This window comes from Paroedura picta, chromosome 10 (assembly GCF_049243985.1).
Source record: "Paroedura picta isolate Pp20150507F chromosome 10, Ppicta_v3.0, whole genome shotgun sequence".
NCBI lineage: Eukaryota > Metazoa > Chordata > Lepidosauria > Squamata > Gekkonidae > Paroedura > Paroedura picta.
Window position 1 is genome coordinate 4,357,351 of NC_135378.1, and position 12,971 is coordinate 4,370,321.

At 45.4% G+C, this 12,971-nt stretch overlaps 1 protein-coding gene across 5 annotated transcripts in view; it reads left to right on the top strand.

The window, feature by feature from the left end:
* EVC2 (EvC ciliary complex subunit 2) overlaps positions 1 to 12,971 on the top strand; it is a 90,699-nt gene that overhangs the window by 42,337 nt on the left and 35,391 nt on the right. For all 5 annotated transcript variants that reach the window (XM_077300720.1, XM_077300723.1, XM_077300721.1 and 2 more), the window contains exons 11-12: positions 7,354 to 7,593; positions 8,984 to 9,159. In XM_077300720.1, the coding sequence (XP_077156835.1) occupies positions 7,354 to 7,593; positions 8,984 to 9,159 (416 nt within the window). The remainder of the gene's footprint in view (positions 1 to 7,353; positions 7,594 to 8,983; positions 9,160 to 12,971) is intronic.

A 12,971-nucleotide genomic window follows, 5' to 3' on the forward strand; every position in this document is an offset into this window, starting at 1 on the left:
ACTCTTCAGACACCAAAACTTCACTTGCAGTCAAAGGCAAAAGACAGTTTTCAACTGGAGTTGGTTCAACACAGTCAGTTTGAGTCTCTACAGAGGCAAAATAACGAAGCCTCTCAGGGGGTCTGTTTGTTATTTTTGCACAATATGCCAAGTACGCCAAATCATTCCCCACAAGACATGGGAATTTACAGTCCTCAGGTCCATGAATTAAAACAAGACTCTGGCCCTTGTATTGTTGGTACTCAACATCCACAATAGCAGTTGGCATCTTGAGAGACTGCTTGCCGAAAGGATTAATAGTGAAGACAGCAGCCTGAGTTTGGCCAGGCTTAATAAGATCTCTGCTCACTGAAGTCAAATCTGCCCCCGTGTTTCTCCATCCTTCCACCAACATCTGATTGATGGTCCCAGGTGTGGAAAATTCCGAATTGGCCCAATTAACATGTGCAGGAGCATTAACAGGCTGGGGTGCAGCAGAACTGGAGTTGGGAACGGCAGAAACTCCAACACGAGCAATCACAGTCTCAGAAGCAGTAGTCACAACAGGAGCAGCATGTCCATCTGATTCCCAATTCTCTGGTTGAGACAGAACTCTGACCGCACTAGGGGTCGAGGTTTGTCGTTTCTTAGCAAGCAAAAGCGGACAGGAAGCTTTTACATGTCCCGCTTTTTTGCAATAAAAGCACAAGCCAGAGGAAGGGGCTAGGCTGGGTTTAACCTCCGCGGCAGGAGTTCCACCTTCCAACTTTGTAGGCACAGCAGGTTTCTGAGAGTCAGGAGAAAAAGTCTTTGGTTTACTCACATTTCCGCCAGTAGAGGGTTTGCTGGCAGTCTATGAAGCAGGAACAGAAGAAGATGACTTTTCAAAAGAACTGGCACCGTCACTAGATGCTGTCTTGTTCCGCAGATGCGCACGGTTTGCCTTAAATTTCTCTGCCAGAGCAGCTGCCTCATCCACAGTCTTAGGATGTTGGTCTGCCACTAGAGCGGCTAATTCAGCAGGCAGGAGTCTCTGAAATTGTTCTATCAGAACTAACTGCTTCAGTCCTTCATAACCTTCAGCTTTCTCTACTGAAACCCAGTACTCAAGATTCTGTTGCATTTTTGCAGCAACTCCCGGAAGATTAGAAAGCCACAAAGCATGGTCCACTGCCCGGAAAGCACGTCTATAAGTCTCACCATCACGGGCAAATCTCTGGAAAACCAAAGTCTTGTACTTGTCATAATTCATGACATCTTGCCCTGGTAATTGCCCCATCATGTCAGACAATACACCAGTCACCAAAGATCTCAAAAGAGTCAGGTAATGCCTCTTAGGGACATAAAACAGTTGACATTGCTGTTCAAAGTTAGAAAAATAGGCAAGAACATCCATACCTTCTTCATACTTTGGAAACATCTTAGGGTTAATATAGCGAAGAGGATTGTCTCTAAGAGGGGGAGGCGAATACCTTTCTTCAGGCTCTCTGCGATCGTCCATGGCAACGGGGCTTCTCCGCTGATAAGAGGCCGAAGGGTAAGTGTCAGGAAGACTGGCTGCTTTCTTCACCTCCACAAAAGGATTCGCAGGCCGGGAAAGCGCTTCTACAGGCGTGTTAGGTCTTCTGGCCTCTCTCACCTCTGCAAACATCCGTGGAGCAGGGCAAACTTTAGAACGCACCACTGGGCAAGAGTCCCATGCAAAGTCAGTGCCCAACTGTCTCAAGTCCTTGGATGGTGGAGCTCTTTTCAGACGCTCGCCTGAGTCCCAGCTGGTGCCATAACAATGGTCTGCATGTCGGCACTGTAAATCTTCCTCGGCTGCAATTCCATCCTGAAGTGAAGCACGAAGCTCTCTGGAGCGTTCCTCAGCTTCTTGCAATTCAACCCATTTCCGCATAAACTCCCTTTCAGTCTCTGAAAGCCGGGGATGAGGTGCCACCACCGGTTCCTCGATATGCAAAGGGGTCTGAACAGTGTCCTCTGCAATATTCCATTCATCCATGGTCTGCAGAGTTTCCAGCTCAGGGTCAAAACTCTCAGCCATCCTGACTGACTAGTCCAAAACAACAAACCACTGCCGTATACAACTAGCAATGTGCACAGAGTTCAAAAAGACTTTAAACAAGCTAAGGAGATCCCACAGCTCAGCCACCATGTGGTCAAACCCCAGTTCCCCAAAGCCAAGTCCGCAGACTTTAGAGAACAGGGTGGCACACAAGAAGACAAAACAGTTACAAAACCCAAGATGGCAGATAGTCTATCCTCCTTGGCTGGTAGTCTGCCACCACCTCTGAACGGGTCCCTAGGCGTCCAAGACCCAGAGGCAGTCTTGAAGCCTATCAGGGAATTACCAGGGAGATTGACCCTGTTCAGGGACAAGTCCCACAATCAAAAGGCTTAGTTGGTAGTATGGCACGTTGGGCGGGCTAGGCTTCATCTTAGCTTGTCTCAGAATCAAATGACACAGTTCTAAAAAATAAGTTGATATTTATTAAGGTGCACACATATAATTATATACTGGCAGTGAGAAAACAAAAACGTTATACAATATATCTATACAATATACCCTATACAGTAGGGTTACTAATGTCAAGTTAGATGAGCCAATCCTAAATCAGATGATGTAATGTCGACCCATCTCACTCAAGGCCCATTTCTCACAACAAGTTAATTGGAAACAACTGAAGCCAATTGTCTTATCAGTAAGTGCGAATAGTGTGAAGCTTCTCAAGGGCACAGGTGCAACTAATTGGCACTACATTCCTACACTATGAGAGCAAAGACTTTCTCAGAAGGCCCACTAAAGATTTTGCAGGGCCAAAGCCTGAACCAAAGTTTCAGGAACAAGACTTTAAGCTACTATTTCACTACACATGCTAGCCAAAGTTTTTACACAAATAAATGAATTGGGTCTAATGCCATCTAGATGGAAGTTGAGTATTATTGTCCCTATTTTTAAGAAAGGTGACAGAACAGATCCACAAAATTACAGACCAATAAGCCTGTTGGATATATCAGCAAAATTGTATAGCAAGTTTTTGCTACCTAAACCGGAAGACTGGGTGAATGAAAATCAGGTTATACATCCCCAACAAGCAGGTTTTAGAAAAGGTCTTAGTACAGTTAATCACTGCCAAACCTTATGTCAACTAGCCTTTTCTGGTATAAATGGCCCAACAAAATCATATGTAGCATTTGTTGACCTGGCGGCAGCTTTTGACTCCATTGATAGAAACCACTTATGGTCAAAGTTAGCAGGAACAGACATTGACAGACAGCTACTCTCTTTATTACGTGAGTTACATACAGACACACATGCCCAAATGGGTAGGAACATCAGGATCTTTGACTAACAGAATTCCAACAAATAAAGGAGTCAAACAGGGTTGTGTATTGGCTCCCCTCCTACTCAATCTGTATATAAACAACATAGTTAAGAGGCTTTCCGGTCCCCATTTTTTTCCACCATCTCTTGGCCAACAAAAAATCTCCATTTTATTGTATGCTGATGACATGGCCCTAATTTGTTTTACTAAAATAGGACTAAGAAGGCTGTTGCAAGAACTAGGTGCATACTGCAAGGAGGAGTCACTCAACATTAATTATGAGAAGACAAAAGTAATTGTATTTAGAAAAAGACCCAAAAAATCACACTGGAGTATACACGGGCACCCTATCGTACAATGTAGCTCTTTTAAATATCTGGGAGTCACATTTAAAGAGATCCTGAATTGGAATGCACACCTAGAAACCATCAAGTCCTCTGCACTGAGGTTAGTTGGGTCTATTCTGAGATTCTACTACACAAAGGGAGGACATCTTATAGACCCAGCCTTGAAACTATTTACTAGCAAGGTCGTTCCTCACCTCTTGTACGCTGCTGAAATCTGGGGTTGGAAGGAAGATATTATTACCAGCTTAGAAACTATTCAAAATCTTTTTCTCAGGCACATCTTAGTCCTTCCAAAGGGGACATCAGCAGCTTAAGAGCAGAAACTGGCCTGCCCTCAATTAGGGCTCGCATACATTTGGCCATTGTAAAAGTATGGAAGAAATGGAAGCATGGAACATCAAGTTCAAATTCACTTAGTGAACAATCTTTTAAGCTTTTGTTGGCCAAAGATCCTTCTCGCTCCAGACTTTTAAATAACATTTTGTCACGTTATTCCATCCCAGATGACCTATTAAACTCTTCAGGAGATAATAACCAACTCAGAGACTGGGTATTTATCTCAGATGCCTTGATTGATAGATCATTAATCCTGCAATTTAAAAGTTCACCCTGGTACAAATTATTCAAAACAAACCATTTGAGATCTTCCTATATAGTCTATCTTTCAACTCATAGTCTCAGAGTAGCTTTTACCTCCATGCGATTTCAAACAATGCCAACAGCAGTACTGAGTGGGCGATACCATAAAACACCAAAAGATCAATGCTTCTGTATTTGTGGAGCTTTAGTCCTGGAGGATCTCCCACATTACATTCACAATTGCCCGTTGTATACAGATCCTAGGGCCAAATTTCTAGCTGGCCTACTAGATGGGCTAAATGATAAATCTGACCAGGAAAAACTTGTGTTTTTTGTTAGCAGATACTAATTCATTTGTTTCTAACAAAATGTCATTATTTGCCCTTGCAGCAAAGAAAATAAGGGCCAGAGTGGTGCTGCAGAGAGCAAGTACCTAGAGGAGGTATAGGATAGGTGGACATATGTAGCCTGGAAATGTTTTTATGATGTTAAGTGATTGTTGTCTGAGATTGCACATTGTTTTTATTACTGATTTGAAATGTTTTAAATCCTTTTATATTTTCCTTTTGTATTTTAATGGCTTACGGCTACATGCAATAAAATCTGACTTGATTTGTATAATTTTGCCACCTTTTTTAATCTTATCTGCTTCTGTGAGGTCCCTACCATATTGGTCCCTTATCATACCCATCTTTGCCTGAAACGTTCTCTTCATATCTCGAATTTTCTTGATAAAATCTCTGGTCCTCCACATTCTATTGTTTTCTTCTATTTGTTTGCACTGTTCATTCAAGAAGGCATTCTTATCTCTTCTAGCTTTTCTCTGGAATTCTGCATTCAATTGGGTGTATCTTTCTCTTTCTCCCTTGCCTTTCAATTCCCTTCTCTCCTTAGCTATTTGTAAAGCTTCCTCAGACAGCCATTTTGATTTCTTGCAATTCTTTTTCTTTGGGATGGTTTTAGTTGCTACCTCTTGTACAATGTTGCGAACCTCCGTCCATAGTTCTTCAGGCACTCTGTCTATCAGATCTAATTCCTTAAATCTATTTGCCACCTCGACTGTATATTCGTCAGGGATATGATTTAGTTCATACCTGAGTGGCCTAGTGCTTTTCCCTACTTTCTTCAATTTAAGCCTGAATTTTGCAACAAGAAGCTGATGATCTGAACCACAATCGGCTCCTGGTCTTGTTTTTACTGACTGTATAGAACTTCTCTATCTTTGGCTGCAGAGCACATTGATTTCTGTGTTGACCGTCTGGTGATGTACATGTGTAGAGTCATCTCTTGGGTTGTTGGAAAAGAGTGTTTGCTATGACCATTGTATTCTCTTGACAAAATTCTACCAGCCTGTGCCCTGCTTCATTTTGTACTCCAAGGCCAAACTTGCCTGTAATCCCGGTTATCTTTTGGCTTCCTACTTTAGCATTCCAATCCCCCATGATGATAAGCACATCATTTTTTGATGTTGCTTCTAGAAGGTGTTGTAGGGCTTCATAGAACTGGTCAACTTCATCCTCTTCAGCAGCAGTGGTTGGGGCATAAACCTGGATTACTGTGATGTTGAATGGTTTGCCTTGGATTTGAACTGAGATCATTCCGTCATTTTGTGGATTGTATCCCAAGACTGCTTTTCCTACTCTCTTATTGATTATGAAGGCTACTCCATTTCTTCTGCGAGATTTGTGTCCACAGTAGTATACCTGATGGTCATCTGAATTAAATTCACCCATTCCTGTCCATTTGAGTTCACTGATTCCTAAAATGTCGATGTTCAGTCTTGTCATTTCTTGTTTAACCACGTCCAGCTTGACTTGATTCATGGATCTTGACGTTCCAGGTTCCTATGGAATAAAAATCTTTACAGCATCGGACTGTCTTTTCGCCACCAGGTACTTCCACAACTGAGCATCCTTTCGGCTTTGGCTTAGTTGCTTCATTCATTCTGGCGCTACTCGTACTAGCCGTCTGCTCATCCCCAGTAGCATATTGGACACCTTCCGACCTGAGGGGCTCATCTTCCGGCATCATATCGTTTTGCCTTTTCAGCTTGTCCATTGGGTTTTCATGGGAAAGATACTGGAGTGGTTTGCCATTTCCTTCTCCAGTGGATCACCTTTTGTCAGAGCTCTCAGCTATGACCTGTCTGTCTTGGGTGGCCCTGCATGGCATAGCACATAGCTTCACTGTGCTACGCAAGCCCCCTTGCCATGGCAAGGCAGCGATCCTTGAAGGGGGGTAAAAGCTTATATATCTTGAATAAAACCTTGTTGGTTTTAAAGGTGCCAGTGGGCTTAAATTAGCCTTCCTCCCAAAGATTCCTCTGGGGGAAAAATAAACACAGTCAATTTCAAACTGAGTTGGCAAATATGCCAGTCACTGTACTTTATTAGACTGGTCAGCTGGCATCTAGTTCTCATTTATTTCAGAGACAGGGAAGGATGAGGTGAATTCAAGGCAGTGATGGAAAGCCAAATCCACCAATTTTTCAGCCTTAGTGTACACATGTCCTTGGCTGTTTCTCTAAGCAGAGGTTTGCTCTTCATTGTCCCTGTTCCCTCCTGGAAAGCCCAGGCAAGCCTGATCTCTTCCTATCTGGGAAGCTAAGCAGGGTCGGCCCTGGCTAGCCCTTGGAAAGGCAACTTGACGCAGAGGAAGGCGATGGCAAACCCCCTCCAAACATCTTTTGCCTGGCTGCCAGACAAGCTTAGGATCTCCTGGTTACATCACACGTGTGCCTTAAGTAAATAATAACTTCTGTCATTTTAATGCATGTTTAAGATCTCCACAGAAATCACAATTTCTAAGTTCAATTGTACTCCTAAGGCATTTTAAGGACAGAATAAGAACTGTGGACATGGGTGACACTGTCAGGCAACTGGGATGAGCTGTATACATCCAGCAGGAGTTTGCCTCACATTGTTTATGAGGTGGACCTTAAACGGCACAATGATGGGGGTCCAGGCAAATGTTTCTTTAATGGAGAGGAAGCTAGTTCTGTGCAGATACTTGCCTGTGCTTGAGCTGGGATGTGTGCCATGACTCTGGTGTCTCCAGGCTCTGACTGGAAGGGCTGGGTGCTGAACAGGCTGGCTCTAACGGGCTGCTTCCTTCCGCAGCCCGCTGCTGAATGCAGAGCCCTCCTGGAAAGACTTCATCACCTGGAGCAGCTCCATCACAAGAGGCTTCTCCTGGTGAAGCAAGAAGAGTACTTTGCTGGGACTTTCAGAGAACTGGCCTGTGCCAAGAGAAATGAGATCCATAACATCTTTTTCACTCAGATAAAAAATATGATCTGTAAAGGAGAGCTGAAGCTAGAAGCAGCCAGATCTCTTGTTGAGAATTACTCTAAAATCCAGGTATTGTATGAATACTCTGCTCTGCCTGGTTATATAGCTGCTATGTCCACAGCTGCAGTAAAGTGAGTGAGAGGCCCGTGTTCATGGTTACGCCCCTCTCAGTCTGGATCCTCGGGCAAGGAGTCCAAGGGAAGACTGAGGCTTCCCCCAGGATCAACACTGCCTGGAGGGCAGAGGGACAGAAGGAGGGGGGAGAATACTGAGAGAGCCAGCATGGTGTCATGGTTAAGAGCGGTGGCCTGTAATCTGGTGAGCTTGGTTTGATCCCCACTCCTCCACATGCAGCCAGCTGGGTGCCCAGTCACAGTTCTCTCACTCAGCCCCACCTATCTAACAGGGGGTCTGTTGTGGGGAGAAGAAGGGTAGGCAAGTGTAAGACACTTTGAGACTCCTTCAGGAAGTAAAAGCAGAGTACAAAAAATACAGCTCTTCTCGTAGACCTCCTTCCTCGGCAAATTCTATGCCTTTTGCCTGAGTTGGCTGAGAGGAGAAGTACGTGTGCACCTGAAAGCTTATAGCAGGAATAAAACTTAGTTGGTCTCAAAACTGCCATGGGACACAGACTTTATAGTAAGATCATGTTTTTCCCTTAAGGAAATCCTTTTTGCCTTGACCTGTGGCTAGGGAATCCTTACAAGCTACCACAGCCCTCCAAGGGTTGTTGATTGGGGAAGGGGGGGGGGTTGGAGTGTCCACGAAGGAAATTCCATTTATGGGACTTCCTGGTCAGTGAGTTGCCCCCTCTCAGCTGCCTTCATGTGAATGGGGTTTGTGTCCTTCACTCTCCATGGTTGCGTGTTTTGGGGAGACTGGTAGAAGGAGGCCTATCTGGCTTTCAGGGATGCTTGCTTTCCAGCATTGATATTCTCACTAAGATTCCCATCATATAGTTTGAAGACCACTAATGAAATGTACATGAGAACATAGGAGAAGCCATGTTGGACCATCCAGTTCATGACTCCATGTTGCACAGTGGCCAAAAGTCAGGTGCCACCAGGAGGTCCACCAGTAGGGCCAGAACTCCAAAAGTGCTCCCACCCCAAGCACCAAGAAGACAGAACGTCAGAGTGTTCCATCCATGCCTTGGGGCTCACAGCCATTGAGGGACCTCTGCTCCAGGTGTTTATCCATCCTCCCTTGAAGCTGTCTGTGCTTGTAGCTGCCCCCACTTCCTGCAGCAGATATCTTCTCTCATTTGTTACAGCTTCTGAAATGAAGCTGAATCATCTGATTTTTAAATGCATACATGAGAATTAAATTTATTGTTTAGTTTTTTTAAGGCTATCTAATTTTATTAATGCAGCCATTTAAGTCCCACTCGTTCCGAGGCATTACAGTTAGCTATCATAAAGAGTTAATTGGATGTATTTGTATGTATTTTTCTCTGCAGGGAGACATTGAAGAGCGGTTGGATCTTTTACAAGCTCGTAAAAACTACCATCTGAGTAAAATATTTTCTCACAGGGAATCCCTCCTTCAAATGATTCAGTTAGTGGATTCCCAGATGACCTCCCTGTGGGACCTCACAACAAATGGGATTGCCATGTTCATTAAGAAAGTGGAACGGTAATTGGTTGACTGTGTTGTGGTATGTGGGGAGGGACAGGGGAGTGGTTTTTCTAAGGCAAAAATTAATGATCAGCAAGGGGTTTTAAAACAAAGTCTGAGTCCAGGGACCTTTAAGACCAACCATGTTTCATTCTGGGGAGAAGCTTTTGAACTTATCCCCAGAATTAAATTTGGTTGGTCTTAAAGGTGCCCCTGGACTCAGACTTTATTCTGTTGCTTCAGATCAACACTGTGACCCACCTGAAGATGCTTTAAATTTTGCTTTGGAAAAACATTGGATTCTTGTGAAAAGGAAGCAAATAGAAGCCCAGCTGTGCTGCCTCCAGGGCTGGCTGGCCTCCTGCATGCTGCAGCAGGACTCTACCTCTCTAAGCCTGGAAAGAGTGGGCCGTCTTCTTGCTTTTGGAGCAGACCAGTCTGGGGAGTTCTGACCCGTGTGCGAAGGTTACTCCCTTTCTCAGTTTCCTCTTGAGGACCCCAGGACTACACAGCCATTACATAGGGCAAAGGTTGTCCCGTTGTTGCTGGGGAGGTTCTGGTACAGTGCCTATAGAGCAGAGCAGAGCAGAGCAGAGCTCATCAGAGCCACCCACAAGCAAGCACCATCTCAGCAACCCTGATGGATGTGGCAGGTTGAAGAAGAGTGTCCTTCAGCCACCTGCAGAGCTCATTAGACTTTTGGTGTGAAGTCATGCCATCAGTCGACAGATAAGGATGATAAAATACTTTGATGGAAAGATTGTAAAAATAAACAAACTCTCAATAGACACAAAATGTACGTAAAGCAGAGAAAGACATGGCCAGTTATCCCACAGAACGGCAACCTGTATAATGAAGGGCAAATCTCGGCAGTCTCCTAAAGAGAAAGGAGAGGGATAAAGGCTTTCCTGCCTGCTCAGAGTACAGATAATAAAATGGCTTTATGTTTAGGAGCTATGTCAAGGAAACCAGTACGGGTATCTGTGATGCAAGACAGCAGGAGAGATGCAAGAAAATGAGCTCACCTAGATCTTTTTGTCCTGCACATGTTACCATGCATTGTAGAATGCTATGATAATTACAGTGACCTTATTGGCTGGCAATGATGGTCAGACAAAGCAAAACCCAGGCACTGGCTCATTGCTGGGGAGGTGAAGCAAGTCCTGTGCTCCCTCAGCATGGAGAAGAAAAAAGGCAAGCCCAGATTCAAGGAGCTGAGAACTTACCAGTGATCCTTGCGGGTAGAGCAGCAGTCACCTGTCCTCCTGACCTGTGCCCCATGTCAGCCATGTATCTAAGCAGCCAGCCAACCCTCCCACACATAGAGATTCCAATGAGGGAAAAGGCAGAGCTGCTGGTTCCCACAGCTCTGCAAGTAGGGCTTCAGATCCTTCTCTCACAAATTCCTCATTGTGGATACATGGGGTGGCACACATCCACTCCAATTTGATCACCCAGATTTCTCCACAGCTTACCTGACAGACCCCCCAAAAAACCCTCAAGAAAAGCCCATGGCCTATAATGCAGGCCAGGATCCAGAACTTAGGGTCATAGAATCACAGAGCTGGAAGGGCCCTCCAGGGTCATCTAGTCCAACCCCCGCACTATGCAGGACACTCACAACAAGGAGCAACCTTTTGGGAGCCAGTTTGGTGTAGTGGTTAGGAGTGCTGACTTCTAATCTGGCATGCCAGGTTCGATTCTGCGCTCCCCCACATGCAACCAGCTGAGTGATCTTGGGCTCGACACGGCACTGATAAAACTGTTCTGACCAGGCAGTGATATCAGGGCTCTCTCAGCCTCACCCACCCCACAGGGTGTCTGTTGTGGGGAGAGGAATGGGAAGGCGACTATAAGCCGCTTTGAGCCTCCTTCGGGTAGGGAAAAGTGGCATATAAGAACCAACTCTTCTTCTTCTTCTTCTTCTTCTTCTTCTTCTTCTTCTTCTTCTTCTTCTTCTTGAGGCAAATTCACAGAATGCCTTCCTAATCTCAATGGAGAAAGGAGAAGTTTTAAATCCCATCATAGGGAAACCTGTAAATGAGTCTGAACTCATATTTTGGGCAGTGGCAAAAAAGAAGGAAGACTGTAGGCTGTAGCCTGCAGCTCACATGCTGCAAATAATCCTACAGCTCTGGTAATGGTGAATTATCACTGCCTGCCACTGTTCATGCTAGAAATGTGGGTGCTCTCCTGCTCCCCGTAGCCTGAACCATTTAGCACTTGCCAGCAGGGATCCAGAGGATTCTCAACACCTTTCCCAGCATGAGGCTCAGCATGGCATAAAGGTTAAGAGTGGTGGACTGCAATCTGGAGAACTGGGAGGTTTGATTCCTCACTCCTCCTCCTCAACAGGAAGCCTGCTGGGAGACCTTGAGCTAGTCACAGTCCTCTCATACTCTCTCTCAGCTCCACCTGCCTCACAAGGACTTTTACTGCAAGGGAGGCGTTTCTCCATACTGCCACCCAGTTTTTGCCTCGAGACAGGTTGCCCTGCCTCTTCCTGACACCGCATGAGGGAACATTTGGCCTGCTACACCCACCCGTCCTGGGTTTGTCCTGCACGGCAGCCGGGATGGTGGGATTCTGCTGTCCTTTGGGGCACCGTGGGCCTTGCCAGCTGGGGCATTTTTTTGTCCCTTCTAGGATGCTGTACTTGGGTGTGGATGTGGAGAGGCTGGGCCAGAACAGCCCAACTCTTCCACAGCTGCACAGCCTAGGCCCAACATAGGACCTGCTGATGCCTGGAGCAAAAAAGGGAACATGGATCTGTGTTCCTTTGCTACGGGACAAAAAAGGGCCTGAGTCGGGCCAGGCCTGGGATGGTCCTGGACATAGAATCATAGAGTTGGAAGGGGCCATACAGGCCATCTAGTCCAACCCCCTGCTCAACAACACACTTTTCTTGGATGCTTTAGGATGCTTAGGGCTAATCCTGCGTTGAGCAGGGGGTTGGACTAGATGGCCTGTATGGCCCCTTCCAACTCTATGATTCTATGATAACAAAGGATCAGCCCAAAGCATCCTAAAGCATCCAAGAAAAGTGTTTATCCAACCTTTACTTGAAGACTGCCAGTGAGGGGGAGCTCACCACCTCCTTAGGCAGCCTATTCCACTGCTGAACTACTCTGAATGTGAAAATGTTTTTCCTGATATCTAGCCTATATCGTTGTACTTGTAGTTTAAACCCATTACTGCGTGTCCTTTCCTCTGCAGCCAATGGGAACAGCATCCTGCCCTCCTCCAAATGACAACCTTTCAAATACTTAAAGAGGGCTATCATGTCCCCTCTCAACCTCCTTTTCTCCAGGCTGAACATTCCCAAGTCCCTCAACCTATCTTTATAGGGCTTGGTCCCTTGGCCCCAGATCATCCTCATCGCTCTCCTCTGTCCCATTTCAATTTTATCTATGTCCTTCTTGAAGTGAGGCCTCCAGAATTGCACACAGAACTCCAGGTGTGGTCTGACCAGTGCCGTATACAATGGGACTATGACATCTTGTGATTTTGATGTGATGCCTCTGTTGATACAGCCCAAAATAGCATTTGCCTTTTTTACCGCTGCATCACACTGCCTGCTCATGTTTTGTTTACAATCCACAAGTACCCCAAGGTCTCGTTCACACACAGTGTTACTTAGAAGCGTATCCCCCATCCAGTAGGAATGCTTTTCATTTTTCTGACCCAGATGCAGAACTTTACACTTATCTTTATTAAATTGCCTCTTGTTCTCATTTGCCCATTTTTCCATTGTGTTCAGATCTCGTTTAACTCTGTCTCTATCTTCTGGAGTATTTGCCAGTCCTCCCAATTTGGTGTCATCTGCAAAC